Here is a 22,681-nt window from a genome sequence, read left to right on the forward strand (position 1 = left end):
AGACAAGTCCGAGTTAAGTCTCAAATCATTTGAGACAAGTCCGAGTTATCAGCGGATCTTCGCAGAAAATTGAAACTGTGTAGTACTATAAATAAACCAGCAAGCGAACTACCATCAAGATGTATAACCTATATCCTGTGGCCCAGAGTTAACAGTGCTCTTGGGGTAGGGTGGAGGGGGTTCATGTCAAGTCTAAAGTCGTTCAAGATTTTAAAAAAAAAAAAAAAAAAAGTGAAAAATCTTGAATCATGAAAGATTATTCCAAGTCAAGTCTATCACAGCATGGTGTCAAGTCATTTGAGAAGAGTCCAAGGTCAGTCTCAAGTCTTTGGAGAGTAACAACTCCGAGTCGGGTTACAGGACATATGAACCAAATCAAGTCCCAAGTTCCTTCAAACAAGTCTCCCCAAAGAAATTAATTTAAATCAAACGCAACTGGACTTGCTAGGAAGACGTTTCACCTCTCATCCAAGAGCATTCAAGAGGCTTCATCAGTTCATGTACGCATCTGACCAGGCTGGGACTGGTCAGATGCATACATGAACTGATGAAGCCTCTTGAATGCTCTTGGATTAGACAAGTCCAGTTGCGTTTGATTTAAATACATTTCTTTGGGGATAACGATGACCTGGACAAATGAGAACATTCACAGGCTTATTCAAACAAGTCATATATTAAAAAGAAAGTTAAAAAAAAGTAAAATATTAAACATTTCAAGTTTGTGTCATCTGTGGAGACAAAACCAGACCTCATCTAACCATTTCCGACACCAAGGCACCAGGTCAACAGAGCCCAATTTGATTTCAAACATTTTAGACACATCTAGACAACTCTTAAATCTTCTGAGACAAATTCAACCTTCAAGACAAGCCCATCCAACTTCTCAACAATGGAGACAAGTCTACAAAAGTTACATAATTCACAAGTTGCTTTGAAATCAGTTATGACTAGAAAACAAAAACTGTTAAAGACTTTTTAAGAGGGCTTGAGGTTATCTCAAGTCAAATGTCTGGTCCTACTGTAGCGCTTCAATGTAAAAACCAATATTAGCAATTGGCGGTTGCCATGGACGACCATGACTGGATAGCTTGCAGTCTTCAGTGGATTATTGTAGGACATCAGGTGCATGATGGTGAAAATATGCTCTGAGAAATCATCACAGTGAAAAGTGAGAGTTAGAAAAAGACAAAGGATTGTAGAGGACAACGAGGGACAAGAGGGAGGCAGGAGAAAATCATACAAAAAGACAGACTATGACAAAAGAAAGGCATAATTGTCACAAGCTTTGGCAGTCTTATTGAACCAGCAGCGGCATGGCTCCTGCTCTCAGCACACAGTAGTGGCATTGTCCATCTTTCACATTCTAACAAAGAGCCGGGGTCCTCGACAGTCCACCCCCCCTCCTCACCAGGGATGGATGTTGCGCTAATGCTACCCACACAAACTCGGCAGCTTTCTTTTCTCCTTCCCTCCAAGGACGTTGACAAGTTCTTTGTACTCTTGGAAAAGAGTATTTCTTCTATTTCTATGTTATTTTAGCTTAAAAGAAAAGATAGGCATCAGTCCAACAGGAGTTCTCTTCTTTACAGCTTTGCGGAAAAACAAACAGAAACATTGGCTTTTGCTCTGATTGCTACTCAGTGTTTACAAGGCCAGCGAGAACGGTGAATGCCAAGGAGCCGAGTCATTGTTGTCTGTCCATTTCTACCATTCATAATAGCAGACAATGATGTTCACTCAACCATTGACCCTGGCCCTGCTTCCTATCATTCAGTTTCTCTCATACCATTACAAATATCATGTAGAGGTGAGGTGGGAAAATGCAGCCCATCTATGTTCTGTCACCAGAAATCCCGGCCTAACTCGATGAAAGCATGTTGTAGAAAGCCGTGTATTTGTTATGGTGCGTTTCTCTCCTCTATCCCTGGATTTATCACTCTTGACGCCGTATTAAATCAATACAAAAGAGGAGAAAAAAACAAATTTGCTGGAGATCCTGTGTGTCTGAAGAAATGTAGCCTAAATTCCAGAGATTACATTTAACTGGGGAAATGTCAAGGTGGATAACATTACCCGTCATCTATCTGGACTCCGGGCCCAGACTTGGCAACCAATGAATTCACTATTAATGGATGGACAAGAGGAGAGGCAGGAAGAAAGAAAGGATATCCACTGTAGTGCCATTTCAGTCCTCTGTTTTTCTTTTTTTTCAGCAGCTCTTGGCATGTGTTCACATTCAGTGTACCAGCTTGAAAGTGAGCTTTGTGAGGCACAATAGTGAGCTTGTTCTTAAATCCACGCTATTCAGCCTTCATGCACATTCGCAATAATATTCACGACAATAAGTCGCAATTTAATTGTTACACCGTTCTGTGATATGGTGCGGGTAGATTCCAAAAGCTGCTCTGTGATTTTAGATTCGGTAATTAACATTTTTATTTTGTTGTGTGAGTGAATCTGCAAGTTTATGAGGAGAGGTGTTCACAGCTGCCGAGGAAAAATAAGCCTTTACAAAACAGATTTTGTGGGAATTAGTTACTAAATCCTAATTAGCATTGTTTCAGCATGGTGACGGGAAAAAAAAAAACAGAACCGTTTCAAAGTTCTGTGTTAGATCTTTCCACCATGCTTTGATTTTTATTTTAATACACTTTGATACATATTGATATATGCTCCTGGAGTAACTTAAAAAAAACAGTTTCATAAAGGCAAGCATCGTGCCCACAACTGTGATACCCTAGATAGTTTCTGGCAGTAGATTTATATGCAAATTCAAGCACAATCCATTTGGGACAACAACAGAATTTTTTTGGGAAGGTGTTATAATCATTGGCTTTTCTTTTCTTTTCTACCTAAGATTCCAACTTTCCAGCTAAATCACTGTTGTCAGGCTGGAAAAGGTTTCTGGCCGTTCATTTCTCTTTTTATTTTGCCAGACGTACTGCTTCAATATAAAACATCAAAGTAAGAGTTGTAATATGCACCTAATGACATTTAAAAACACACCTGCAAAAAAAGATTATAATTTTTTTTTTTTTTACCACTCATGCTTTGTTATTACTTCTCCAAACAAACCATGAGTGGACAGATAAAATGATAGTGGACAGTTGATTACATGTTGAGAATCACAGATGCAGTGGGGGCACACCTTAAAAAAAATAGGATTTATGGTCATGAATATTTCAGGTGTGCGTAGCCTGGTTAACTGATTCTTGTATTTTTGGTGTACTCTGGTCTCTTCCAGTACCAGGCAGCAGCAAGACAGCTTTTCATAAAGCAGAAACTGTTGCAATGGCTACCTGTGGTTTAATATATACCTTGTGGGCTGACTTAGAACAGTGGTTCTGCCTGCACCTCTGTCATACAGGATAACAGGATTCTTCAAACATCCACCTGCCAGCCAATGTGGAAAATAGTGTCTTTCCACGGCTGTGGCACCATCTGCATTTGTACCAGCGTTGGATAAAGGGTCTCAGTCTAGCTCTGAAAATCGACTAGTGTCAAGCCATCACCCACTGAGTGAGAACGCCTGTCTGAGCTCGAGCTTCCTCTGTGATTGGCCGTCCTCTGCTGGAAACGTGGTATCGAGATAAGCTAATGATTCCCCTCCTCCGAAAAAAAAGAAAAAGAATTTACAAACAGCAGCAGAGATGGGTGGGTGATACAAAGCCATGTCAGCAGTTGGCAGTTGTCACTATCACTAATTGCAGCATCTGTCATGGTGGTGGGGAGAGACAGCTGTTCCAGGTACAGCAATCCAAATGCCAAACCTGATTTTATCACAGTCTGTCAGATTACAGCAAGGCTCCACAGCAGCAGCCCACCTGCTTTCCCAAACACACTGTCGGGGAACTAGATTTAAAAATCCAAAACTACACACAATTTTTTTTTTTTATTATTGGAAATCTCTGTTCAGCTTTTGATCTCAACCTGCGCTGCAGTTTTTGTGCTTCTCACAAATCAGATCACATTTGCATCTGCAAACAAGCTGTCCAAGGGAGTATTCCCGGGCCTTGACTGATGTGCGCTTTGGCCATCAGTTATCTCAGAACAGTAAAAGCTACAAAGCCAATCGTAGTTTGTTGGAGAGCGCTAGCACATTTCATTCCACCCTCTGTCACATAAAATTCTCCATCTGACACCACGCAACTAGAGGGAGGAAGGGGGAGAGAGAGGGAGAGAGGGAGCTCCAGCTTCTGTCACCAAGCCACACCAGGGGCATACTAATATCAGCTCAGTCCAGCTGCTCTCCACGCTCGGATGGATAAGCTTGATTATGAAACATTACAGAGCCTCCCTGTCTGTCGGGACAAACCACTCAGCTGTGTGTCAGAAAGGTGACCAGCCACAATGTGGGGAGGTGACTGGCCAATATGCAACAGTGTAGGACTCTGTCTCTCAGGTGTCTGATTGCATATTACGCTGCCAAGGTCTGAAAGTTGGCTTGAAGTACCTTTTTTAGAGTGAAAAAATTCACCTCAGTTTATCCAGGCAATGTTTGACTACCAGACGCCACAAACAGCCAAGGAGACTGACTTTGCAGACATTAACGGTATGCTTGTTTAGTGTTGTGTAGTGAGTAGTGCATTTGTTCAGTGTGTAGAGGACGTGTTTGTTTCTTGTCTCTGTGCTTTCTGAAGTTGAGTAAAGTAGCCTCAGGATAACAAAACTTTTTTTTCTTTTTCTTTTTTTCTTTCTTTCTTTCTTTTTTTTTTTTACCAAAATAAAACTCTTAGAATTTTCATGGACGTCTTCCATCACCTCTAAAATCCCATTGCGCTCCGACTCCTGATGCTTATCACTGTAAACAAGACACTGTCAGTAACCTCCAAAATAACCTGTGAGATTTATACTTTTAAAAAAAATAGATCATAATATTTCTGATTTTCTATGGTTAAGATTTGTTCAGGGTTCATGGGACAAAAAGAGCTGAAAAAGACAAGAGTCTTTGTCCAACTAAATTAGTTTTGTATAGGTGACAGGGGTCTAACCAATGTAAAACTCAATGTAAAAGTTAGCATGATAACTCTTTTTTTCCCACCGATACGATAACCGATAACTTTGTGCTTATCATAACCGATGTCTATACCAATAACTGAAGACATTAGTTTGTATGAGGTTAAGAAAGACCAAGATGTAGTGAGTAAAGATGAATTAAACATTAGCTCTGCCTGTGACTTAACCAAATAATATAACCAACATCTCTACTGTAATCACGACGAGAAAACAAGAACAGTTATGACTCCCAACAGTTGAACAGTTATCAACATCTTTTATTGTTTCAAATCAACTTAGGTGGCAAATGCCCTTAAATGAGTGAAATCAAGGCAATTTTGGCCAATTATGTCATTATCTTGACTTATCTGTGTATTTTGGCTGATAATGTCAGCCAATATCGGGCCGATAATTATCTGTGCTGATAGTTATCAGGCATCCCTAGTAAAAGTCACATGCATTTGTTGACCCAACCAGACTAAAAGTCTCTTTTGAAGAGTCCTTTGACATTATGTATCCTTTCAATCAATTTTTGATAGAAGCCATTGATTTATGGGGGTGTCCTTCCCTTGGTGGGGGGCAGCCTCCTTATAGTATAATTTCCAGCTATAGCGACTTCATGGATACTACTCAAACAAACAGGCACACATCTGTCCTTGTGCTGACAAGGTTTTATGCTCTCGGAGTGACATTTTCATTGAGACTTATGTAAGGCTGAAGAACCAATCCGAATCTATACCTCACCGTGACATCACCCGCTAAGTAACTAGAACATACTGTATGTTTTCCTTTCGGTCAGCAGGTGAACGCGTTGCCAGGCGATTGGCGAACCTTTCACGACTCTCATTATGAGCAGCGGACAGCCCGATCATAAATACACAGAATTTATGGATTTCATAAAATGGTGTGCGAAGAATGTCAAGGGTGTGCTTGTTTGGTGTTTCGCTGGTAAGCAAGCAAGGCATTGTGAGGAGCCTGCTGAAAGCCAGGGTTATTGCAATGTCAACACTTTTAGGAAAGATGGATGTATACTTTGAAAACAGAGCAAAGTAGACCAAATCACCCCATTAAATCGCAGTTAACAAAAAGGTCAGTGATTTCAAGCTAGACGTGTTCTAACCAGTTCCAGAGGAGAAGCATTAAGTCTGAGAGAGGCTGAATTTCATCAAGGGGTGAACACTTTTTTTTAGTGTCTGCAAACCATGTTTTAACAGCAGTTCAACTACACTGCAGTTGTGGCTATAGGATCAGCTTCACATTTCAATAAAGTGATTTTAAATGGTTTGGAAAGAACATATTTACGTGACCTAGACGTCTGAGTCCATTTCATACTCAATTAATTTATCGCTGTGTTGTGTTTTGAGTAAGTTTCTGCTTCCTGGGATGCTCTGAATTCCAATACAGGGGCTTATTTTTAATAAAAATGGAAGGATTTTTGAAAAGCCAGGAGAATCAGCATGGTGCATTGTGGGCAATCCGTCCCCAGGGCTGCTGCTAAAATAAGGGGATATTCTGCTGTCGTCCTGCAGCGTCACCAGCTCTATTGCTTGGGGGGGGGGGGGGCGCTGTCAGAACCGGTGTGCTGATAGCCCCCGGGCATGGAGCTGTGCCACAGAGGTACAAGGCAAAAAAAAAAAAAAAAAAAAGGGGGCTGCTTTAAATTTTCCCTGTGGAGGGCTAGAGTGCTGCTAACACACCATGAGGTCTGAATATGCAGCGTCAGCAGGATTGTGGAGGACACTTAAGGATCAAAGCCCCTGCAGAATGTCTTTGAATTCTGGAGGTGTACTGTATGAGCCCAGAAATGAAAGTTTAAAAGTCGAGAAAAGCTGTAATGACAAAATTTGGAAATGAATGTGCGACTGTATTCATCAGTGCCCTGCACACCATGTGAAGGATTTGATCTGAGTCCCCCCCCACATTCACTCATATGTATAAGGAATGTCACACATTTTGTCATGTTTTGACAAGCTGAGGAGGAAACTCGGTTGTCATTTGCATGTCAAACACTCCTGTAATCATTTTTTTCAGAGTGTGTGTTCCTTCCTACCTACTATGTGTCAAGAGGGATTGCTTTTAAGAAAATGGCATAGAGCTTTTAATTAGGGAGCATCACTGTGATTGTGCCTCTGTCTGCCGCGGATGTCACTGCTCATTTTATGCTCGGCTCAGCTGGTGCAAACCTTACAGCTTTTTCCCTCTGATATATTGAACCATCAATAATTCTATATTTAAACCTCTGTAGAAAATAGCACTCCTGTAGGACAGCATGACACATTCACTGTGGAGTAGATCACATGACGATGAAATCTATACAAAATCGGTCTCAGTTCATTTACTGTCTGTGAACCAAACACCAGACAATCCACAGTCATTAATTCCTCCGTACTTTAATGACTGGGTTTATAAAATGAAATTTGACATCCCTCATTAGTAATTAATTACCTTAGACATCGAACAAGAACAACACTGCTGATTCATTACACCTCAGCCTGATGATGAGGAGAGCCCTTTTGCCCTTGGGCTACAGTAAGGGCGGCCTTTGTGTTTCTCCTGTTTTGTTGTTTGCACCACGCCGGCACGAACGACACCGTAGCCGTGCATTATCGCAGCACTGTAATGCACCTTTGATGACTTTAAGACATTGACAAAAAGTGCTGAAGTTAAAAAGTGACATTTCACGTTTGCCAAGCTCCACTGTTCACAGAGAAGTCTTGCAGCCTCAGATGGAGAGTGCCACAGCGATGCTTAGCGCCATGATTTATCCTTTATGACACTGAGAGCTTCTGTGGCAGCCTGCCCGGCCCAACTGTGATACTTCAGGTTGCCAGTCTTCCCGGGACGACGGCTCCTCCTACCTCTGCCTTCGGTACACCCAGACACATTTTTCTCTTGTTTCATCACCTTGAATCTGAGCTGCACACACAGTACTGTACTGTACGCTCCATCCTATTGTTGAAGCCACAGGCATCATATGTACAGAGGTAATTAGTGCCACGGGGCTGACCCCTGACCCACTCTTTGAAGATTTCTGTGAGTACATTTTCTAGTTTAACCTTCTCCTCCACCACCTCCCTTTTCTTTCCCTTCGTCCTCCAGGTATCATACAGTTCCTCCTTCATTGCATAAACTGTTTGAATCCACTCCTATGAAGGATGAGCAGGATGACCGCTCCGTGTTTTCTAGCCTGAGACTTGAATTCCTGTGGGCACCATTACCGTCCCATTTCCCCTGGTCATTTTTTTCCCCCTCCAGCAGTGGAAGCTGAGACCCACATCTCTCTCTCTCTCTCCCCCCCTCGTCCTCCTCCTCCTTCCTGCTGCCTCCTCCTCTTCCCTAGCCACAGCCATGAACTCTGTAAACACTGAGGCTTTGTCTGCAGCTGTTGTGGCGAGTCTGCAGTGTAAAGCCAAGTCCTTACGGAGCATCAGTTTGTGTATGGCCTCGACTGAGTTCGCCGACTGCCACTTAGGTCGAGGAGAGAAGGGGGCGGCGAAAAAAGGCGAAGCTACGGTGACTTGTGCCGTCTGCGGCTTATGTAGCCTCCAACTGCCCAGAGGCGTATTTTATGGCCACAAGTAGCGGCATGCGCACATTTTATTGTGGTCTCAGTGTCGTGACTGCCACATGTGAGCCCTGTACCTCCTGCTGGAATGGAAGCTGCACTGAACTGACAAAAAACTGTGGAAATTTTAAATTTCAACCCTGGTCTCTCCAGTTTTCCATTGCACCACCTGATACCACTGATGTAAACAAAGGTGAAGATAAATCATAGTTTACTTACAGTCACTTTACAGTTATGACATCACATTTAAATTTGTGATCACTGATTACTTCTTTGGGCCACCTGGGGGCAGAGGAGATAATTCACTACCTGGTTGACACTAGAAATATGACCATCAACAACAGTTACATCTCAAAGAAGAAACATAATGTGCTTTTAATTTGTATGCTGCACTTAACACAACTAGTGTTGTAGCTTTTTTACGCTCCAACTTTAGTTAACTCACACATTTACCATTGGGGAACTCAAATTTATCTCACTTTTGCTCTTTCCATCACTGAGACCCAAATGTTTAATTTGAGTATCAAAACTTGGCAAAAGCAGGTCTAATTTAACTGAAGAGTATAAACTCTGGAGTAAAGTAGCAGATTAAACAACTATCACTAAACAGCTAAAGCTAGAAACCAGGTTAATCCAGGTTTCAAGTTAAAGGGACAACAATTTCTTTTAACATGTTTTCATACGAGGGACAGCACAGTCTGGGGGGTGTAGTCAGGATTTCATTTCACTGCTTGTTGTAAGTGTGCACTTTAACTATGCATGTGACAAATAAAGGATCTTGATCTTGAGGAGTTTCTCCATCGGCAGAACGAAAAATTCCGCGACTATAAAAAAGTCTCATATTAATGTGGATGAATCTACGCTACCCACACTTGTTAATGGGCCCATTTTCGATAAATATATCGTTTATTTTGTTATTATTAGTGGTGGCGGAAATGCTGGGCGAGCTGACCAGCGTTTCCTTACTTTCGGTTTTGCGGCGAGTCATGAGAATAACACCGCTGAATCGCCGTTTATGGTCGGAACTACGACGGTATCTGATCTGAACCTCTGACCCTCTGACTTTAATTCTTGATGAATGAAAACACGAGTCCGTCTTGCGCCGGTCAAAGAATTTCACGGTGCGCGCGGAGGCTCATAAATGTAGTGTGAAAACGCTTCGCTTTTCCAAAACTCCTCGTTGTCCCTTTAATGCTCCTAGTTTTGTGTTGTTGACCTTGGGAGACTATGTTCCCAGGGTCATAGGTTCCCCAGTTCAATACATAGAACTCTTTGATAGCATACATATATTGAACTGGGGAATGTAAGACTCTTAATCGTGCTCCCATTATGTCTTCAGTAAGTACATGGGAACATAGGACCCTGTGAACAGAGGGATGACTCTGCTGACATTCACACATTTCTAGTATCATGCCTGTTCCAGTTAGTTATATGCACATATTTCATTTTCTTTATAGGTTTTTGAAATGCTGACATGAATGTAAAAGGCAGCTGAATGAATCACACTCTGGCAACAGGCTCTCAACCGCCCAGGGTCTCAGTTTTAGCCATCGCTTACCTCTGCTGTGAACCTTTCCTTATTCATTACACTGAAGCGAAGCTCAACCGGTGGTAGTCCATTCAGTCTAATTATGACTTTTCCAGTCAGAATAACGGACGGCTTCATTCCCAGCTGCAGATAATACAATCAAAGAAATTTGTAATTGAGTTTATTTTGTAATGGAAAGTGAGGAGAGGATGTTCAGAGACGTGAATAACAGATGGATGAGTCACCCCCCTCTCCTTGCATGTAGCGGAGTTAGAGCCAGTCATTTTATATTCAGTACCACTGGGACCAAAGATGGGCACAGAGACATAATGCATCACTCTTCTCTGCAATTTACACAATTTCCTGTAAAATCAATGCAGTGTGATGACATCATGGTATTCGCGTTCTCATACTTACATCTGAATAATTGATTCACTGTAATATGTGGTTCGAAGATGTGCTAACATGATATTTCTGTGCTGTTTTGCATTGATATTCTACATAAATATTTGATCAAGACAAAATGCTGTGATTTGAGGGATTTTTTTCCCCCTCCATTATTTCTTGGTCACGTGACCCAAGGCATCTGCAATCCGCTGTTTGCATGTGAAATCTAGAGATTGTATTGAGACTTCTAACAACTGTGACCATGTCCATGTTTGCCTTCTTGAATACTCGTTAGGACCACACACTTGTCTGCAACCGAGAAATAAATCAGGTGAGGGTGTGACGACTAAAGCAATTGGCCTGAGAGGCACATTTGCCAAGTGTGCCTCTGATCTGCAGGGACGAACACGTCCTTCTGAGGACCTTGCTCTACTTGATCAATATATATATCCCCTCTGGTGCGAACTGAAAGAGCCACGTGGAGGAAGAGAAAAATGGTCAGTGCACATTACTCTTTAAGGATTATGTGTCATTTGCCCTTTAAGATGCACATGTATTTTATCAGTGCACTCAGATGTCATAAACTTAATGCAAAAGGCCCGTTAATATGAGCACTGGCAGGCGAGCCCAACGTTTCCCTGATTTATCTGTGGTGGTACAGGGGAAAAATTAATAGCTTATCCTACTCCAGCACTGCATCAGTCATAATTCTCAAGCTGGCACCTTATTCTCTACACATTTAATGGATACAGAGCTTTATAATTTATCCTCTTCTTAACTGCAACTTTACCTGAATTAAATTTCAGGCACTGTACTTTGATTACATCCTTGCTAAGTACCACAATCTGATTTCTCTATTATGTAAGGGATGAATACAAATGGGCTGTCTGAGTGAGGGACAAAAGGCGCAGGAAGAGAGAGGGGACACAGGGAGAGATAACAAATTAAAAAAAAAAAAAAGAGCAAAGCTGAGAGGCTGAGAAAAGAGGAAAGACAAAGAGGAAGAGAGGAACAAAGAGCTGAAAAGAGTGGAACGGGAGCAGCTATTCCAGTCTGGATGAGCCCCTCTTGACCTTCTTGGGTCCGAGGAATTGTGGTGGAACACACACCAGTCTTTGAAGCCAGCCTTGCACACCACATGCTTGAATAGAGCAGGCTCTGACTGTTGGCACCGAGTGTGTGTGTGGCGGTGAAAATCAAGTAGCTTTTACAGGAGCGTCTTTAGGTTTGGCTGAGGCTGTCAAAGCCCCCGCTGGAGCCCCGGACCTCGGTGTTCCCAGATCCTCGCAGCAGAGCCTGTGGCCTGTCACTCCCCTGCCAAAACTGGAGCTCATTTGTGGAATACGGTGCACTTTCCTGTTGTGGCGGAGAGTGGGATGCAGGTTTCTCAGCAGAGTGTAGGATCAAAGCCCTGTGCGGGACACAAGCACATCGCTCCGTGTCACCCAGTGATAACCCTCATTTCTCCTGCCAGACTGGATTCCAGTCATATTTCACAAGCAAACTCTGGGCATCGCTCATCCCTCTGCTTTCGCTTCATATGAAATAATGACCTGTCCTACATTGTAGTCGCCCTGCACTACGGGTTCTGTTTTGACGGCACGAATGATAAAACAAAAGTGTGATCATTAGACCTGAATGGTCTGAAGGTTAGAGGAAGTAAATACAGTATTCATAGGCTACCCCTTGAACTTTTCCACATTTTGTCACATTACAACCACAAACTTCCATGTATTTTAGTGGCATTTTAAGTGATGGACATGCATGCACAAAGTAGCACACACTTTTGAAGTGAAAGGAAAATGATACATGGTGTTCAAGATTTTTAATAAATAAAAATCTGAAAAGTGTATCATGAACACCATGTATCATTTTCCTGTCACTTCACAATTGTGCGCTATTTTGTGTTTGTGGTTGTAATGTGACAAAATGTGGAAAAGTTTGCAAGACACTGTATCTACCAGCATAAATTACATTAATCCTGTGACAACTGATTGTTTCTGGCCAGTTGTGAACACATAACTAACCCTTTTCAGTTACCATACGGTTATGTATTCACTCATCCGTCATATTTACAGCAACATTTTCATTAATTTGGAGTCCCATTTGTGTCCACCTGGTGAAGGCAAGTCCATTATTAACTCTCAAGAGGCAGCTTTTTCCTCTTCACTAATTACTGAGGGAAACATCTGACTAAATGCTCCACTGTGTTCACCGGCAAATCACTAAAGGTATCCTTGAGCGAGCAGATTTATGTAATAATAATTACGAGCAGCCTCTTTCCCATCCAAGTTGTTTTTAGATTTACATTTCATACGTTCTAAGTAAAAAAGAAAAAAAAAAATCTATTACCGCCACTTTAATGATTAACATACTACACATGCCATAAAACATTTCAGCTCTGCAGCTTTCAGTGATGTCTCATGCAGACATTGTGCATCTGTTACTGTGAACTCTGTCCACTGAATAAGATGCAAGATGTGGCTAAAAGCTCAGGGAAAAGCCATTACATTGATGTTTTGTCAAGATATTTTGTCATGTGAATGTGACACTGCTGCTCAGTGACCAGTACATCATGTTGTTGGAGTCCTGGGTCAGTGTCCAGTCAAGAATGTATGCAGCTGCACTGCGTGGCAGGAAATGCATTCCTACGAAATGCCACCCAAGCCTCCCTTGGATAAATCCTAAGTGTCAGGGATGCACTCAATACAAACTCTTTTTTAAAGAGCAGTTGGCCAAGCATACACCATTAAAAGTAATTAGAGTGGATGTTATTGATCCTTAACTGTATTCAACATGTCTTCTCTTCAGAATCAAACCTGCCTGGCTTTCTGTTGCACAACTTTTTTTGCTCGACATCTTTGCTGCTTTTAAGTAAAGCCGAGTGAGAAAATGGGAGACCATGTGGTTTGTTAATTACCACTGACTAATGAGAACCTGTCAGGCTCTGTTGATCTCACAGTTTGAGTTTGTTCTCCCACAATGACTCCAATGAGGGTTTGCCAGCAAGTCCTTATTTCACATCACATTTCTGGATTATAAAATTAATTTCTTTTCTATTTGACTCATCCCTTTCAGTTTATATCGATGGTGACATTTAAACTGGACCTGTATTAATTCTGCTACTGCTGCTGTTCTATATGTTGTTGCTGTCTGAGAAATTTATATGCACAGTCTGAGTCTGCGGTGGTTTCTGAAAGATGCTTTTTTTCTCTCTCTTGGGGATGATGAGTGTCAAACATGTCAGATCTCTCTGTCAGTGTCTCAGTGCAGTCTTGGCCTGCAGGATTGTGAGACACACTGACAGATGGATCATCCAGGTTGTGGCTCGTAGTTATGTAACATACAGGAATTTATAGCATGATTTTCAATTTGTATCATTAGTGCAGCCTCTCTGCATTTGCTCCTGTTACTCTAAGCTTTGCATTTGTCACCTTCCTGCTGAGTGTTTGTATGCAATACTTGATTCAACTAGCCCAAATGATTGGCAGCAGTTCTGTGAGCGCACAGCACCATCTAGTGTTGGATACATTCATAGCAAAAATAATGGAGGAGTTGAAGAAACAGTATCCAAAAATGTGTTACTGAAAGTTATCTGTGTGGGTTTTCTTGGTGAAAGTTATGACGTCACAGCAGAAACCAAACCAGACGTGTTGAACTTCTTCAAATATGCAACAGTCTGGTGTAGGGTGACCTGTTTTAGATTTTACTTAGTAACCATAACCCTGCGTGTCAAGACAAAGCAAAACATGCTGACTGTTAATCCAGAAGGGACCAGTTTACAAGATGTAACCTGCTTTCTTGTTTTGACAAACAGCCAAGAGACAAGAATGAAGACTGCAAAAAATTTATTTGGGGAGCAATGGTTTATGCAACAGCATCAAGGTGATACAACCCTTGAAATTACATTGTTTTACAACAGTTAAAACATTCACCAAAGTTCAAAGAAATGTACAGATACTGTAAATACTTGTAACTAAACCAGCAACAGCTGGCAGCATGAGTCCTCACAACGCTCATTGTCCTCACACAGCATGTTCTGTGTAGAAATAAAATATACCAAATAATACAACATAAGAGAAAAATACTCATCTGTTCTGTTTCAGCATGTAAGTCCAAGAACTACAATTCCCTGAAAGCATTTCTTCCACAGTAACAGTCTTAATTTATGTTAAATTAAAATGAATATAATAATATATAACGTGCTGAGAATTTATACGGGGAATTAAATCTACTTGAACTTTCAGCATTGTCAGACTTTTAGTGCAATTATGAATCTTTCAACAAATTCTGAAGACTGGGAATCTGAAAACTTCATTTTCATTTCAAGGCTTCATGTGTGTGAACTCCAGCAGACAGCAGTAGCTGATTAGACTGTAACTAAGCTGCAACTGTGAACTGTCATCCATATGTCACTGGTAGACTATGGTGAGAGTTGCAGACAAGATTTCACTAGCGCACGCCGTCTTTCCCTCTGTGTTTTCAACTTGCAGCATAGACATCCTATACAAAAAAATCTGTCAGATGTAACTGTGAGAGCATTTGTTGAAAAAATTAAAAAATATATCCCTTTTTCTGAATTAAAAAAAAGGTACCATCCAAGACAGAATGCTCTCAGTCATTAAAAGAAAGACCCTGAATTAACCATTTCAAAATTCATCTATTTGATAGAATAGAATGAATCCTACATTTTCAAAATCTATCTTCTCTATTTTATTCAAACTTAGAACATTTAAAAACAAACCACGGATGTTTCCCCGCTTGTGTTGCAGTCCTTTCTGAGCCAGTCTAAAGAAACCTTTCTTTACAGCAGTTTTTCTGTACAAAAGTGTCAGTGTATCCTAACAGAACCACACTCCATACACATTCTCTGTATACTGTATTCCTACAGTAATTGCCCTTCAAAGAGCGCCTATCGGAAAAAAAGACAGAAAAATAAACAAGTGATAAATGTTGATGGGTCACTTTGACAGCCCATAGCTTCGGCTAATGTGCGTTATCAATTTTATGGATGTCTGTGTATTACTGTTTAGTTGACTTGCAGCTGTTTAGAAGGACATGATGGTTCTCTGGATGATGTCCACGCATTCACGCAACTCGTCTTCTTTAATGCAAAGGGGAGGGGCCAGGCGGATGATGTCGCCGTGGGTGGGCTTGGCCAGCAGTCCGTTGTCACGAAGACGCAAGCACACTTTCCAGGCATCGTAGGCTGGGGGGGGAGATTGTTTTATTAAAAGATAGTTCTCGATTTAAGTGGTTGCAGGATAAGCGTCAAATCAAGTCCTATAAACAAACAATCTTGTCCTCTAAGTAGAAGCTGCCTTAAAGGAAAATCTACTCCAGAAAGCAATCAGATTGTATCTTTTAAAATCACTTTGACTTCAATTTGATGGAGTTCTTTAGCTCTATAGCACAAAAATGTTATAAAGAGCCCAATAAATCTTATCTAGAGATAAGCAGAATTGTTTATGGTCCTGTCAGTGTAACAACATGAACCATGTCTGTCCTGATCCTCTTCTAGTACAGTACATACAGATATTCATAGAACCTGAATTAAATGACAAATTTTAAGTGATCATTTAAGGATTTGCTTATTCAATGTGAGCTTGAGAGATGAGGGACGTCATTGTGGTGTTTTGTTTGTTTGTTGGTGTCATGGTAGCAAAATGTTGTCCTGGAGACAGCTATTTTTGGTGTTTACTTGTCTGTGATCAGATTTTGTGACTGCGACAGCATCACAAGTGTACAAGATTATGTGGTCACATTGCAACATGGTCTCTACTTGTGTTGGTTGCCAAATAAATTTTCTTATCAAGGGCACGAGTGTAGAAATTTGACATTTCCGAACCTTTGGTCTCCTTGATGACGACTGCGTTGAGGAGGCCTTTCCCTCTGACTGTTGTCACGATGTCTTTGGGCAGTTTTCTCAACTCAGACCGGAGAAGCTCTCCCATTCTTTGAGCGTTCTCTGCCAGCTTCTCCTCCTCAAGCACCTGCAAATAAGACAAAGAATGCATTATAATGATTTCACTTTTTCAGTAAATTGCTTATCATAAGAGATTGATTCAATGTCGTTGGTTTAAAGGTAAAAAGATCATGTGATGAGTTGTTTGAGAGAAGATAACAAAAACAAGAGTGTACTTTAACACTGACCTGAAGAGCAGCGATAGCAACCTGACAGGCCACGGGGTTTCCTCCATATGTGGACCCGTGTTCCCCAGGCTTGATGGTCAGCATAATCTCATCATCACACAGCACGGCCGATACCTGACACACAGATCGTTTAACACAAAGGTCAGTTCCAGCACTGCTATGATCTATACTCCAAAAGTCCACAGAGTTTGACTCCTTGACTTGTCAGCAAAACGAATCCATCATGTGATGTGCAGAAACTTACGGGGTAAACTCCTCCAGAAAGAGCTTTGCCCAAGATCACAATATCTGGACGGACTCCCTCGTGGTCCACGGCCAGTCGCCGGCCGGTACGCGCCAGGCCTGTCTGCACCTCATCAGCAATCCACAACACCTGAGCAAAGCACACATGACTTTAGCAGTGATCTCCAAACCTCTGAAACACACTGTGAAATAGTCTGGGGAAGTAGCAGCTGGAAATAATATAAAGTCCCCCACAAAAGACCTGAACAACCATTTGGCCACATATTAGTTCAAATAACCTGCAGTTAAGTCTCCTATTCTCCTTTATAAATCTTGTTAGCATGGAGGGCTGAAGTGTCTGATATGCAAACATTAGCTAAACGGACTGGACCTGTCAGTTTATGGTGCTGTTTAACACCACTGATCTTGTTTTGATTTAGCTGACCAAAACCCTGGCTGTCCTTCTGCAGCTGGGGTCATCTTATCTACTCTTCTTGCCAGATAAGAAAACTTATATAAATGGATAAAAATGTAGTTTGCCCTCAATTAATCTGTCAGTCAGAGGGAGACGGTCTCGATAAGAGTTCACTGAGTTCACTGTGTTTCTGTATTTGATGCTCTTTTGCTTCTACTGTTCAGGGCAAAGAGAGCTATGCATGCGGTAAATATATGGTAATGCATGCAGTATGATTAAACTAGATTGGTGTGCTGTACCCACATATACCTGAGAGCAGCTTGATGACTTTGTAACTCTAGCAGTGTTGCCAAAATACATATTGATGTTAAGAGGTGGTAGTTTTAAACAGAGTGCTCTCACTCCACCCTCCATCCCTCTGTTCAAGCACCTTCACATCACCAGCAGGCTTTTTGTGTTGTGTGCTCTGCTGGACTCAAACCTGGAAGTCTTTAGCATTAACATCAGCCTGTCACACCCACAAAAGAGCAAGGAACAAGCTTCAGGCATCATATCTGGTTGGCTAGAGAAGATCTTCTAAGTTGTTTTATAATTAACTAACCAAACAGGAGTTCCTGCCAAAATCGCTGCGTGACAATGCTTGTTATCTGTATCTAAAGTCAGAGCCAAAAGTGAAAAAGCATATCGTTTGCTGTCAGATTATAAAACAACTTAAAATTAACAAGTAACTGAGCTGGTTTGACTCACATTGTGTTTGGTGCAAAGTTCTCTGACTTTGGTCAGGTAACCCTGGTCGGGCACCACCACCCCCGCCTCGCCCTGGATGGGCTCCACCATGAAAGCTGCCACATTTGGGTCTTGAAGGGCTTTCTGGGGGAAGAAAAAGAGGAAAAGGACAAGTCAGACATTTTTATCCGTGTCCGAGATAAACCACCACTCAATAAATGCATGCTACTCCAGTCACTTATTTGGTTCTTCAGATAACACAGAAAAGCAGCACTTGCCAAGATAACCCTATCAGGAATGACACAAAACTTGAGTCAGTCATTCCTTGGTTATATCAACAAATCAGTCAGCCAGTATCTTATGAAATAAACATCATGCTGTTAAAGTAAGATTCGTTTTAACTACAATGCAGGATGGAGGATAGAGTGCAAACTTTAGGAAAATAGTTTCCAAAGCAGCTACGGTAACTTCCATAATCACTGATGTTTGTGCTCCAGTTACGGAAACCACCATGAGTGCATTGTAATTAAGCAGCAGACTTTGAGGTCGTAAATGTTGGATTCATCTACCAAGTGCATTACTACAGAGAGTATGATGAAACTGTTGCAGCCTTTGACATCATGTATAACAACTTTGCAAATGAGTGTGTATCTCTAGTGCATTAGAATGTGGTGTTATATAAAAGACCCCAGGGTCTTTGGTATTTTCAAGGCACAAGTAGTGGTAGAACATTTCTACACACTTACAAACATAAACATACAGGCTGTTGATATGGTAAACAGAATAAAAGAACCTGTACCTCCAGGGCAGGGATGTCATTGTATGGAACAAGGTCAAATCCTGGCATGAAGGGACCGAATCCTTCATAACTACTGGGGTCAGTGGAGCTGGAGATGGCTGCCATGGTGCGGCCCCAGAAGTTTCCATCTAATCAACAGGAGAGAATAAGAAAGCACATTAGTATGTTGTTCTGTTGACATAAAATGTAAAACCAAAACCAGTGCTTTGTTAGTCTAAGATACTGTAAACAAGACTTGTTTGGCCAAATAGTCACTTTACCCTGAAGCAACTGGGAGATGGTTTGCTAACACTTACAGTTATAATGTTTGCTTACTGTATAATTAAGCTTTTTTTTTGTGCTAATTTCCTATATAAACAAAACCACTATTTATATGCACTGTACTGTTTCAGAAAAGAGACTTTGAGCCGACAACTGGGTTATAACTGGTTATAACTTACCTGCAAAGATGATTTTGGCCTTGTTTTTGGGAACTCCCTTCACAGTGTAAGCCCATTTGCGGGCAAGTTTACAGGCTGTCTCCCCACCTTCAACACCTAATAATAATAATAATAAGAAGAAGAAGTCAACAACTACTCATGGAAGTCATGTCTAAAAAGGTTCCTTTCTTGTGACTAAACTCAGGTGCTTTCTTTACCTGTATTCATTGGTAAAACTTTGTCATAGCCAAACAAGGTTGTGATGTACTCCTCATAGGCTCCAAGCACATTGTTGTAAAATGCTCTGGAGGTCAATGTGAGTTTGGAGGCCTGAGCAGTGAGCGCAGCAATGATCTTTGGATGGCAGTGTCCCTGGTTCACTGCACTGTAGGCACTCAGGAAGTCATAGTACCTGTTGCCCTCCACATCCCACATGTAGATACCTGAAAGGAAAACAAAATAAAACAAAATGACCAGAGATTACAGGAATACAAGTTTTGTTAAATACTCATCTATTAACCACGCATTAACCCGACCGCTCAGAACTCACCCTCTCCTCTCTCTAAGGCCACAGGCAGTGGATGGTAGTTGTGAGCGCCATGCTTATCCTCGCGAGAGTAGATCTCCTCTGAGGTGAGCGGGCGTTCGGCCTTTAGCTTAGAGGCGGCAGCGGATGCAGAGCGTGTGCCAGAGTGAACGCTGCGACAGAGAACCGGGGCAGCACGGCTCAGGCTACGACTGACCTGGAAAATTCCCTTCATGGTTGTTTGCAGCTCGGACTGTATGTTTAAGAACAGAAAAACAATAATTCAATTGACATTAATGACAGAAAGCAACAAGTGATGATCTTCAATAAGTTCAAAAGAGAGACTGACTCTTAACTTTAGTGTGTTTTTATCCCTAATAAAAGTTATATTATATGGCAACAAGAAAACTGTATTCACACAGATTAAGAGTGAGTGTTAAAATCTAGTTCAGTACATGGAAAATGCAGAGACATTAGATAACACAAATCAGACTGGTCGCAAAAGACATCCTGCCACATCAACAGCAGTGATGCACACGACTAACAGATGTTCACCGTGCTCAGTAAAGGAGCTCAGGTTTTTTTTTTTTTGCCTGAACACTTGGTTTAAGTGGGGACTTAACACTCTTCCTGCTTCTCTGTAGAAATTGGAGAACCACTCCTGTGAAACCTGTTCATGATTTTTTTTTTTTTGGCAACACTGCCGTTACATCACAGAAAACAAATTAAAAAAAGAGAAGTGCCTCTCCAATGCTACAAAGATCAGGCCCTGGTAGCTTATACACTGCTCTGTGAGATACCACAGAACACTGGGCTTTACAGGTCTGCTGAACATCGCTTCTCTTTCACACTCAACACAATGCAGGAGCAGACTTTTGCTTGGTTTGGGTTAACAATAGATAATCCCACAGCAGCGTGGCAACTCAACTGTGATGTGCCAGACTTTTCCATTCAGTCACGATCAAAGGAGAGGAAAGACTAGTTTTATAACTGTCCTTCACTGTCATCATCCTGCATTCCTGTAACACCTACTTCTTTCTTTCCTTTTACAAGTTCAAGAATTCGAGCGCTTGCGAAATGTTTAAACATTTAGGACTTGGTTTCCACTGTGTCATAGCCGCCACTGAATGGTTTTGGTGACTCACCTTATCTCAACAGCTCCTGGGCATCAAGTTTCATAAGACCTTATCTGGATGAGCATGTGACTGTTTCTCAATTGTGTGACTGTGACCCTCCTGAGTTTACCCAAAAACTGCAAGAAAAGTGCCAACAGTTTTGAAACGTCCCTTTGCTTGGATGGGAACAGACCATAAGGGTTTGGACGTCAGACACTCACTACTTGACTGGAGGTAATCAATAACCTTGCACAGTGAATAAATACACACAGCAAACAGAGAGCACCTGGTATGGATAACACCAAGGACAGTGGACCCTTCCAACTGATTTGACACCAAGTCACCATTAAACCTGCTCTCAGACAGGATAGGCTGGTGGGGAGCTGCCTCCACACACACCCACCTCCATTGCAGCCAGATGCTAAAAAAAGATCATCACTGCTGACTTCCCATCAGATGATGTATGGTATTTGCAAGCTAAACAGGTACTCCAAAACAGCCTCTACACCACGGCACGTAACTTTAAGCTTATTCTAAATATCACTTAATTAAATTGCACAAGTTAAAACCCTGTTTTTTCTCGACCAAAGACTGTAAACGCTTTGAAAATTGACGCTATTGTACACGAAAAGCGTCGCTTCCTATAGACAACAACCGGCTAACTTAGCGGGCTAACGTCGCACATCTCTGCGTTTCATTAAACGAAACGGAGAGAAAACAAAATACAAAAGCAGGAAGGATGAGACGTGAAGGGAGGTAAAACAGTACCAGAGATGACGAGAAGCGGAGTTAAAAGTCCTCTTGAAGCCCACTCAAGTGTTTCCTGTCCGGTCTGGTATTTGAAGCAGATTATATGACCGTGTGGCTCGCGCACAGCGTGGCTGGATGGATGTTACGTGATTGCGTCAGACGGCACGCCCCTGTATGATGCAAAACCAAATCCTCTCCTCAGAGCCACGCATCTCCTCAAAGGCATCTATCACCGTTAATAAATAACCACTATTTCCTTTGACTAAACATCCACCAGGTGTCAGTCAGTCTCTGGCCTTGTCCTAATATGCACTCTCGATTGATTATCTGTTGATTATAACTTCTGTGAATATTTTTCATCACGCTCGATATTTTTCTTTTTTTCCTTACAGTGTTGGGCTTACACATTTATGATTTGAATCTTGCATAGAGACACTTTTGGAGTATGAGATAGAGTAGAGATGAGATCCTTATTAAACCCACTTAGCCAAGTGTAGAGAAATGGCAATTGTTCTGTGTTGTAGTATAAAATCAGGACAATAGACTTAGTATAAGAGCATAAGTGTATAAGAAAGTATAAAGTAATGTTTATGCAGCATTTATCTCTATTTGGGTTATGAAGTGAATTATAATAAATTAATTTGAAATATTTTTTCACACTAACAGTCCAAACCTTACACTGATTCAGTTTGCTGTCATGTCAGAGGATTAAAAGCAGATAATCTTCTCATTTCAGAGGGTAAAACCATGAAATGTGTCCTTGCGTGGCATGCAATGACAGTTAATCAGTTGTCAAAACCGCCACTGATTATTTGAATGCAAAAATGCAAAATGTCATGAAATTCCTATCCCTGATCCGTGTTGCAACTGTCCCCAGGTTTGGGGTCAGTTGCAACGTCTGAATTATTCCATTCAAACAGACTTTGTGTTTGATTTGTGATATGTAACCCTCTTTAAATGGTATGGCTAATTAGCAGACACATGTAAGTTTAATATGTAAAGGTTTGGTGAGTGTAGTCGAAATAGTATCTGAAAAAAGTGTTGCAACTGTCCCCGGTCTCCCCTACTTGCATGAGAATTT

The 22,681-nt window shown here is 41.5% G+C and overlaps 1 protein-coding gene across 2 annotated transcripts; it reads right to left on the reverse strand.

Moving 5' to 3' along the window:
* Positions 1–15,232: 15,232 nt before the first annotated feature.
* oat (ornithine aminotransferase) lies at positions 15,233–21,748 on the reverse strand. Of its 2 annotated transcripts, none has more exons than XM_085760902.1 (10): positions 21,619–21,748; positions 19,760–19,988; positions 19,428–19,652; positions 19,231–19,326; positions 18,791–18,918; positions 18,013–18,135; positions 16,873–17,001; positions 16,629–16,742; positions 16,324–16,468; positions 15,233–15,684 (listed from the first exon to the last, which is right to left on the reverse strand). In XM_085760902.1, exons 2-10 carry the CDS (start codon positions 19,968–19,970, stop codon positions 15,524–15,526), a joined length of 1,332 nt encoding a protein of 443 aa, XP_085617028.1. In that variant the 5' UTR covers positions 19,971–19,988; positions 21,619–21,748; the 3' UTR covers positions 15,233–15,523. The 2 variants fall into 2 exon arrangements, with proteins under 2 accessions (XP_085617028.1, XP_085617029.1); XM_085760903.1 differs by lacking the exon at positions 21,619–21,748 and adding an exon at positions 20,881–20,898.
* Between the last annotated feature and the right edge of the window lie 933 nt (positions 21,749–22,681).

This window comes from Trachurus japonicus, chromosome 19, assembly GCF_045865225.1.
Source record: "Trachurus japonicus isolate A0001 chromosome 19, Traja_1.0".
Taxonomy (NCBI): Eukaryota; Metazoa; Chordata; class Actinopteri; order Carangiformes; family Carangidae; genus Trachurus; species Trachurus japonicus.

Excerpts from the sequence above, each read along its gene's own strand:
- oat (XM_085760902.1), bottom strand. The coding sequence starts at position 19,970 with ATGAAGGGAATTTTCCAGGTCAGTCGTAGCCTGAGCCGTGCTGCCCCG. Across the intron at positions 19,653-19,759 it reads GGCCTTAGAGAGAGGAGAGG|GTATCTACATGTGGGATGTG; the intron begins GTGAGTTCTGAG and ends TTTTCCTTTCAG. Across the intron at positions 15,685-16,323 it reads CGTCATCAAGGAGACCAAAG|CCTACGATGCCTGGAAAGTG; the intron begins GTTCGGAAATGT and ends CTCCCCCCCCAG.